The sequence below is a fragment of the Corvus brachyrhynchos genome, unplaced genomic scaffold (assembly GCF_000691975.1).
Source record: "Corvus brachyrhynchos isolate BGI_N302 unplaced genomic scaffold, ASM69197v1 scaffold302, whole genome shotgun sequence".
NCBI lineage: Eukaryota > Metazoa > Chordata > Aves > Passeriformes > Corvidae > Corvus > Corvus brachyrhynchos.
In genome coordinates, this window is record NW_008237244.1 from 3,636,347 (window position 1) to 3,645,632 (window position 9,286).

The 9,286-nt window shown below is 36.6% G+C and overlaps 1 protein-coding gene across 1 annotated transcript in view; it reads right to left on the reverse strand.

The window, feature by feature from the left end:
* The window catches only part of MTDH (metadherin), a 30,158-nt gene extending 21,719 nt beyond the window's left edge, over positions 1 to 8,439 (reverse strand). The window contains exons 1-4 of the mRNA XM_017730290.1: positions 8,416 to 8,439; positions 6,065 to 6,241; positions 1,705 to 1,786; positions 1,111 to 1,290 (exon numbers count right to left, since the gene is read on the reverse strand). Of these exons, the coding sequence (XP_017585779.1) occupies positions 1,111 to 1,290; positions 1,705 to 1,786; positions 6,065 to 6,241; positions 8,416 to 8,439 (463 nt within the window). The remainder of the gene's footprint in view (positions 1 to 1,110; positions 1,291 to 1,704; positions 1,787 to 6,064; positions 6,242 to 8,415) is intronic.
* Between the last annotated feature and the right edge of the window lie 847 nt (positions 8,440 to 9,286).

Consider the following 9,286-nt stretch of genomic DNA (forward strand, 5'->3'; position numbering starts at 1 on the left):
TACCACGAAAACACTATACAGCTGAATTCTTTTTGGATTAGTTTTGCACAAGGTGATACATAAGATACAAAAAAAGTATGATACATAAAGGATTCTGACTAGAGAGGTTACAGTAAGTTATGGTTAGCAACAGTGTATAAAGACAGTTGGAACTACCATTTCTTGAAGTTCTGTGTAAATGGACAGGGGGTAAAAGGCAACAGGAAACAACTGATGTAGTCCTCCAGGCAAGAACTATGCACTCAGTCAAGGTGCAAACGAGTGTCAATAAAACAGGAGGGTGAAGCATACAAATTTCATTAAACTGTTTCAAGGTACCAGACAGTTGTTAGGCTCAGTCTTTTTGTCACTTTGCCAGAACATCAAATTTCATTTAATAAAAGCACCTATTTCTCAGTTTTACCTGAATATGAATTCCTGTGTCTACACATGCTTTAAACCAGCCCATGCAATCTTTCTTTTCTATAACAGCAGCAGCCATATCTATTGAATCCTCAACTATAGTAATTGACTACTAAATCTCAGCCACGTGGGCCTTACCATTATGAACAGCTTTAGTACAGGATACTATTAAAAATCTCAGCCACGTGGGCCTACATTATGAACAGCTTTAGTACAGGATACTATTAAATCTACATTGGAAAAAAAACGCCTACATGTTATGCAGTGAATGATATTTAAAAAGAACTTCAGGGGCATAACCTTCCCACAAGGAAGCACTCAAAAAGTTAAGGAGTTAGTGCTGCCTGCAGCAGTGCTGAGGATGCCTTTGAAGTTTCTGGAAACAAAGGGCGAGGTCACAAAGCACAAGTGAAGGAACAGGGACATGCCTACAAAGCAGTGCAGCAACTGACAGTGCACCAGTATGGATGGAGGCCAGCGTCTTAGCCACTAACTCCAAAACACTCTCTTTAGCTTCCCCAAAAATATGGCTAAAAAAAGGGGGGAGTTTTGCACTATGAGGAAGTACTTTTTCACAGCTTGAAATAATTTCGTCAAGAGTTTCACCTGCAAATATACCTATCATACATCCAAAACAGAGTCACTATTTAAGCATTTGAGTAAAGGTATCTTTATAGGACACATTCACAGACCTATCAAGCATCATACCTTTATTTTTTCTGAGACCAACCAGAAGTGATGGTGTAGGCATCAGTTGTTCAATGGATACAGTAACTGTATTTTCTATACCCTGGAGATTTGCTTCTCCTGAGCCACCGTCATTGAGCACCTTGTCTCGCTTACGCTGCTGACGCTTTTCTCTGTTACTGATTTTTGTTTCCCAGGCTCCTAAAACATCACCCAAATGAAAACATAACTAAGTCAAAGAGGAAGGAAAGATTTTTAGCTTATACCATATCAAACGAAGTCTGAGGGCAGTTTAGCCAGTCAGCTTCAACATTAGTTTGAGAACACAAACAAATGGCCAAAGGTAAGTTTTTCTGTGATAATACTTGGCTTCACAGAGCAAAACATGAATAACATGAGCACCCTACTGTCCAAAACTTCTCAGTTTTTATAAGACTACTTTCAAAAATATCAGTTGAAGTTACTAAATACTGTTGTTTCAAAGATTAGATTCCCAGATACAATATGTGACTGTGGAGTTATGAGTTTATGTTTCTTTATGAACCAAACACAAGTAAATCTTAAACAGCGTTTAAGCCAAAATGTTTGCATTTTGTGTATGTTTGTGTTCAGTACCTTCATCAACTTCCTTTCCATCTAGACGAGATGTATCCTGAACCGTTTTGGAATCTGCCTTTGATTTCTTTTTTTTCTTTGACTAGAATAAAAAGAAAACATTATCTTAATAATTACTTACTGATCACTTGGCATAGTGATTCAGAATTCCCTCCCCCTTGCCAAATACAGGAATAAATTTAAAACAGATTTTCCTGAACAACCCTCTGTGAAAGACTTATGCAGCACAGAAATGGCAGGTGGGGGGAACATTACTTATGCTACAGAGTACAAAGCTGGGTAGAAGCAGCTGCTGGCAGCATCACCGCCACAGAGGAGTAATGAGCTGTTTTAGCAGGCAGATACCACTCTGTCAAAATTTGGTTTGTGCAGAAGTATAAAGTTACCCATGGAGAAATAAATAATGCCAGTAACTCCTTTTAAAAAAAAGGTAAAAAAAATCCAGCTTGGAAATTACTTCAAAACGTAAGGTGCAATTAGTGCCCATACATCAAAAACTTTTCCCCCCCCAAGGCTTCATCAGTTATGGCTTCTTGGATATAAGAGCTAAGCTAAACAAATAGGAACGCGCATGACTACCCCAAATAGTTTTGGCGCAACAGGTAGCAATTATAGAGTGTTGAAAAGATAGTATTGAGAAAAAAACCCCAAGATATTGGGAGAAAATATATCACAGAAAGCCTTGGAGTTCAATTTTTTGATAAGCTAAAGTGATGGCAAATTGACTTGACTACCTTCTTAGAAAGAAAATACAGTACTGAAAAGCTTTTCAACCCAGTGAAGAAAGGTGTAAGAACTACCAGATAAACATGAATGAAAAACAACAAGACTTTTAAAAGAAATATGGTTATCCACTCAAATGTTATAAGGGGAACTATTCACTTATTCACTGTCTCTGAAATAGTCTAAAAATGCTGGATGTCTTTCTGAAATACATCTGCCACAGTCAGACTAGTAATTGCCAGCTGTATACCTGAGTTCTCACTATTTGGTTTTCTAGTCCTAAATGTCCAAGAAGCATCTAACAATCCCTCTAGAATTCAGAAGAGGTAACACCTAGATTATTACCACAGCTGCTGCAGATATTCTATGGGCCCCCACAATGGCATGCAGGTCACATGCCATAGAGTTACCACGCCCCAAAAGTAATCTGTAGCTTCAATACAGGTACTGAGAGCAGTATAGCTTGTTAGTGCAGCTGAGATGATAAAAAATTCACTGTTTATATACAATGCTGCATCACCACACCTATAACATTTAGGGAACTGATTTTGAACAGTTAACTCATGGTTTAATGCACTAGGGGACCCAAACTACAGATGCACCCAAACTGAATTCTCATTTGCTCAGCAGACTACCTTTACCCACACACCAGCTAACTAACTTCTGAAAAGTCTCCAAAAGAGAAGGGCTCGTTTCAAAATCAACCTTAGAAGAATTGATTCTAAAAATATGAACAAGTCAAATTATTTGCTAGGGCAACTTATAAGGGAAGAATTAAAAAGGAAAGTGAAAATTAGCATTAAAATGAGTTTAAATTGCCTCCTGAAGCTCAAACAGAGGAAAGATTAGCAAGTTTGTACCTTTGTCTCCCATTTGCAGCCAACCTGAGACTGGAACCTGAGATCTTAAAGCTTCCATCTACAAAGCCATGACTACCCAACTGCCCTCTGGCAATAAGAGAACACCTGAAATTACCTCAAAAGCCCAGACAACAATTCAAGATGACTAGTCTTCCAAATTGTAACTTCAGTTTCCTTACATAACTAGCTCCTGTGGAAGTACTGACATCAAAATTTACAGTTCTCATGAAACCATCAAAGTTTAACAGCCGAAGAAGAAGTTTGTGATTAACAAACACTGTTTTTAAAAAAATCAAGAACGCAAATCTTGAAAATGCGTTTACTTTCCTAAACTGTGTTACGCTGTTCTGAACAACCAGAACCATCATTTTTTTATCAAATTTACTCACCACCTGCTAAACTTTGTACTGTACCAGTCGCTATCTCAATAACAAACTGACTGTAACAGCAAGAGATGTTAAAGCCAGAGCAAGCCAGCCAGTCGTTTTGCAGAAGTCTATGCACTCAGAGCGTCACCTTCTGCAACACACAAAGATGCTAGTGTTGGCTCTGCCAACATCCTAAGAGCACACGAGGAATACTGCAGGCCTGACAAAATTTTTGAAGTCTTTAACATGCATTGTATCCCATGCAAGAACAAGAGAAAAATAAACCTTTCTTCCTGATCCCTAGTTGACTAATTATTTCTAGTATTCAAGACAAAGCAGTTAAGCGCTTACAAACAGAATGGAGTATGACATTTTAACTTCCCACAGTCTCATTCACAGAGTCACTTCTTAGGTAACAGTGCCTTACACTAAACACTAAAAAATCCCCTGTACTGTGGCAAGTCACTAATTGCAGAATCATAAACCCTATGAATGGCCACAGTCCAGACATTACTCAAAGCTTCCCCTCCCACAAAGCAGAAAAACATGCATGAAATTCACAACCCTGAAGCAGCCAAGAAATACAGAAACACAGAGGATATGTGATTTTCACTGAAAGCATATGTTGAAGCACAAAAAAATAACCATGCCCTTCAGGCCATAGATTATATGTATTCATATACGTATGCACATGCACATATGACTTTAATCACAGCCATAGTCTTATACCATCCATCCCAAAGATGGTACACAAAGACACATACACAGCACCCCTCATAACCTTAGCAGGTTTATAATGTCACAAATGTAACAGATGCCCTGAGAAGCCTTACCAAATAATTAGAAGCCTGTACAGTTACCTGTAGTTCAAACAAAGTTCTTAAGTATGCTTTTAACTGAAGGGTAACAATTTACTCCTGAGGCAATAATGTTTTGCCCAGGATCTCCCAAAGTGATATGAAAGCACAATCTGAATAATCATCCATATCCACTTAGTGGTACTCATTTCCTAGAGCTGCAGCTTCAACTTCACATTTTAAAACTCAGATCACTGTGTTTGCAGTTTTAAGGTGAAGTTGAGTTTAGGATTTAAACACCTTACCTACTTGAAAACCTGCAAATAGAGTTATTCATTCAGGTTCAAGTTGTGTTATGTTCTTGGGAAAAACCCAGCAAAGTCAATCTGATATGCAAAATGTGGGGAAGAGAAAGAGGCACACAGCATGAAACTTCAAGGCAAACCTATTTCACGGAAAAGTCACTCAATTTGCAAATCACAAAAACATTTAAAACCCTACAGCAAATTAAAAGGACACAGTCTTCTAGTACTAACAGCAAAAGAAGCTATTAGAGGGTAGTCAAGTACATTTATTAAAGCTGGAATGAGCTAAAGAAATGACAATAATCATGGAATGGCTTGGGTTGGAAGGGACCTTAAAGATCATCTAGTTCCAACTCCCTGCCATGGGCAGGGACTAGACCAAGTTGTTCAAAGCCCCATCCAGCCTGGCCTTGAACACTTACTTCCAGGGATGGGGCATCCACAACCTCCCTGGGCAACCTGATCCATTGTCTCACCACCCTCACAGCCAAGTGTTTCTGAGTGTTTATACATAATAATTTATTTTTCCTCAGATAGAGTTACAACAAAAGCACTTTATTGAAGAAAATAAGTCAGAAAACAATGACAGGGGGAAAACTTCATGCATAATGTTAGCAAAAAAAATTATCAAAGGCCTATCAAGTATATCCATGTTCCCCATAAATGACAGCATATATGATAAGACAAGAAGATTAGTCCTCACAATTCAAAAAATAACACTGCTATTAGTGTGGTTACGTTTTAGGTAACACTGCAGATCAATGTTTAAAAATATATTTTTAATGTAGCTGTTTAATTTGCATAACAAAAAGCTCACACCAGACCTCAAAGCTCACGTGTCATCAAAAATCAAGAACTCTAATTACAAATGGATACATCAGGCAAAAGAAATAAGCAGACACATGGTCTTAATCCTTTGATTAGTAGTCCGCCAATCGGTAGACCATTTACAAGGCACTTAACAATGCTATCATTATGCTGCATCACCACAGAAGTCATCAAAGATGAAACACAAACTTTATTTCTGTAGGCTTAACACTATCACATGATGAACAGAGGTACCAGTGTTTAGTGGGGGGCTGGGAGTGGAGTTTGCTTGACAAACATTCTGTGATAAGGCATGTCTCAGAAGTTAAGAAAATACTACTTTAGCTCTTCCCAACTCCAAATTAGATTAGTACCCTTCACAGTAAGAAATACAACTCTTCATTCATATAAGTATTTGTGGTTTGAAATCCTGTTAGAGTTATTAGATATTGAAATGACATACATCAAACTTCAACACTTGCTTTGTACCCACAACTGACCTTTTCATTTTTCTTTTCTGTGTCCACAGGCTGCTTTATATTGTCTTTACGGACACTTTGTATTACTTCATCTTCAGATACATCAAGGAAAGACCGTCCATTAGGCTGTAAACAATAAGCATAAATAATAAAAAAAAAAAAATCAGAGAAAGCAGATGAAGCAAAGCTCAAATTACACTACTACTGAAATGCAATTACTTGTTGACTAAAAAATGCTTGTAAGATTATTGAATAAAGCAGACCAAATTGAGGATTGGTGTTCAAAGTATCTACTGCAATTATGTATTTACTAAAGACAGAAATTGAAAAGGAAAGAGAACAGGTTTTCTCATTTCATCTCACTTCTATTCAATCCGGCAATTTCACAACAAAAGGTAAATTTCTGAAATTTACCAGCTTTTAAAGTTACCTGTAGCTGTTCTGAAAGCTGATTCAGAACAGCTACAGTTGTACGTGCCATAAATTATCTAATTAAATTAACACAATTACCACTTTGTAGCAATTCAGTAACAGGACTAATTTTTAAAAGTAATTTCTTCATTGACCAAACATCAGCAATTTCTATCTATGTATATCCCTCCCAGCTCACTTCCTTCACAAGTTAAACTTCACAGTAGAACAGAAATTCAAAATCAAACATGAAGCATGACTAAGCACGACACCCCATTGTTCTTTTCAGACAGACTTGATTACAAGCGTTACACTAGTCTACCATTTCCCCCTCACACAATTAAGGAAAGAAAATTAGCATGTATTATTCAACATATAAAATTAAAACTCTGGACAATCATTAAATGAGTCTTTATCTTTGACAGCAAAGGCACACACCTCAGCCTATATATTCCCCCTACAAAAATGTAGTAATTTAAAAGTAATTTACTTTTAACAAAAAGCTATGACTGAAATTACTCTGCTTAACTGCAGAAAAGATGAAAATATGCATAAATTATACTGCTGTCAGCCATTAATTTCACTGAGTGAAAAACAATTAAGAACAGTAATTGATAAGAGTCCACACAAATGTCACTGGTTCACATGATCCGGATAAATTAATGACTGAAAACTAAATAAGCATAAATAGCTACTTCATAGTTGCTTTAATTTCTGCAATTCTTTCCAAATAAAGTTCAAGCTCTATTACCTTTAGCTATGTTTTGTTATTAAAAACCCAAAAGCTATTTTTAACTCTGCATCACACAAACCTAATTGCTTTCAACTAAAACAAAAGCCATATCACAACTTAGTGTGGCCTGTTCCTTCAAACATTAGATCTGATCCTCAATTTAACTGTTACAGGCATTTAAGCCTTGCCACATTGTATTATGCTTACAAACCACCCTAGGCATGATTTCACCAGTGTATAACATAGCATTGCTTACTGTAGTTAGCAAGCATGTTAACTTCTTCAGAGTAACTATAAATAGAAATTGAAAGATCAGGTCACCTAAACCCTCTTCTCCTGCAACGACGAGTTTTAAACTGGACTTCTCATATCTAATATGCAGTACATTTCCCTCATTATTCTGAAAAAGAAGTATATTTTACAAATCTGTGTCTAGGAACTCTCTCCAAGAAAGTTCTTCTCAACAAAGTTTTGGTATATTCCACAGGTATACCAAAGAACTGATACTCAATCTTGAAAATAACTCATTGCCAAAACTCAGTTCTTGTGCCTATTTTCTCCAGTCTGTTTAGCAGTAGAGTTAGATAATATATTTGATGCATCTAGTATTGGATGTGTATCAAAAAGTTTACAGCAAACTAACTTTTTAAATTCTGTACCTTGCTTTGTTTCTTTGCTATTACATAAATACCTTAAATTGAAAAGTACTTTCTTAATCCCTCCCAACTACTCAATAAACAGAAATTTTAATCTTTAATTAAAAAAACCTTCGGCGCTTTCTCTGAATTAGTAAACTAATTCATATCCATTAAGAACCCTCTGGAAAAATTCATCCACATGACTGTTCAAAATGCTGTCTGATCATCTGATCATGTAAACAACAACCTTAAGAAATATGTTTGAAAACTTGCACTTTGATACATTCAGGGGAGAAATGCATCCCTTAATTGTAATATCCTCCTTTTCAGTAGAAGCTTTCCACACTTATTTTCTGCCCACAGATGAATCACAGAATTTTAACCAAAACCCAAGTGACCATTTTTGGATATACCAAAGACAGCAACAGAAGCAGGAAAGAAAAAAGTCTTTCTACAGTATTCAAAATTTTTCATTTTAAAAAGACAACCACAGCCCAAAGTTTAAAACTTTATGGGTAATATATTAAACATCCATCGACAAAATTAATTAATTCAAAATTGTGCAATTTATTATTTGCCATCTTTTTCACCCTCATCTTAAAGCTTCCAGGCATGATGCGACAAGGCAGAAGTAGTGCTGTCAGTAACAGTACTGATTACTGAATGCTTTTCTTGCCTGAGGACCTTAAAATTCCAATACTTAAATAAACCTTTTTCCACACACATTCATAAGGATAGTAAGATATACTAAACGTAGAAAAGGTTTTGCTTGGACTGTCAAAATGAAAAGTACTCTTTAAGCGTGGTAGTGCAAAGGGTAACTCAGTTTCACACTTCAGACAGTATTAATGAAATTGCTATCACCTCAATCTTACCATGCAGTACTAGCCAAAGTCCTCAGTTACACTTTATAAAGATACCTCTGCTTACAATATCCTTGGCCAATGGAAGAACCTGTTTACCAATGTTTTCTGTAAGCTTTTCTTCAGAAAGAAATTAAGCAGTTTTCTCTATGAGGCCTGAAGAATCCTACAGCCCTACTTTTGCCACTGTACCATAACATATACACAAACCAACACGAGCATCAGCTGAAAGTATAAAGTCTTTACACAATCTAAGTGCAAATAAGCACTAAACTGCCATAGTCCCGAAAGTTCTTTCAAGGAGACCAAATATGAAACTTCCTCAAATGAATGCAAATACTTTTACTAGAGTATGTAGCATTTATTCTCCAGGTGTATGACAAACAATAGGAAGTACATAGTCAAAGTGGTATTTTCCACATCTACAAATAGATGGTGTGAATGGCTTTCTAAGTGGTAGCAGAGCACAGAAGATGGCTACTCTCTAGTTTCTGTGGTGTTTGGCAGATTGCACAGAAACCATGTAAGAACAGCTTCATCTTTTTCTGCTGAAGTAGGAGGGAGAGCCAGAAGGGGAAGGAATTAAATTTAAATATCA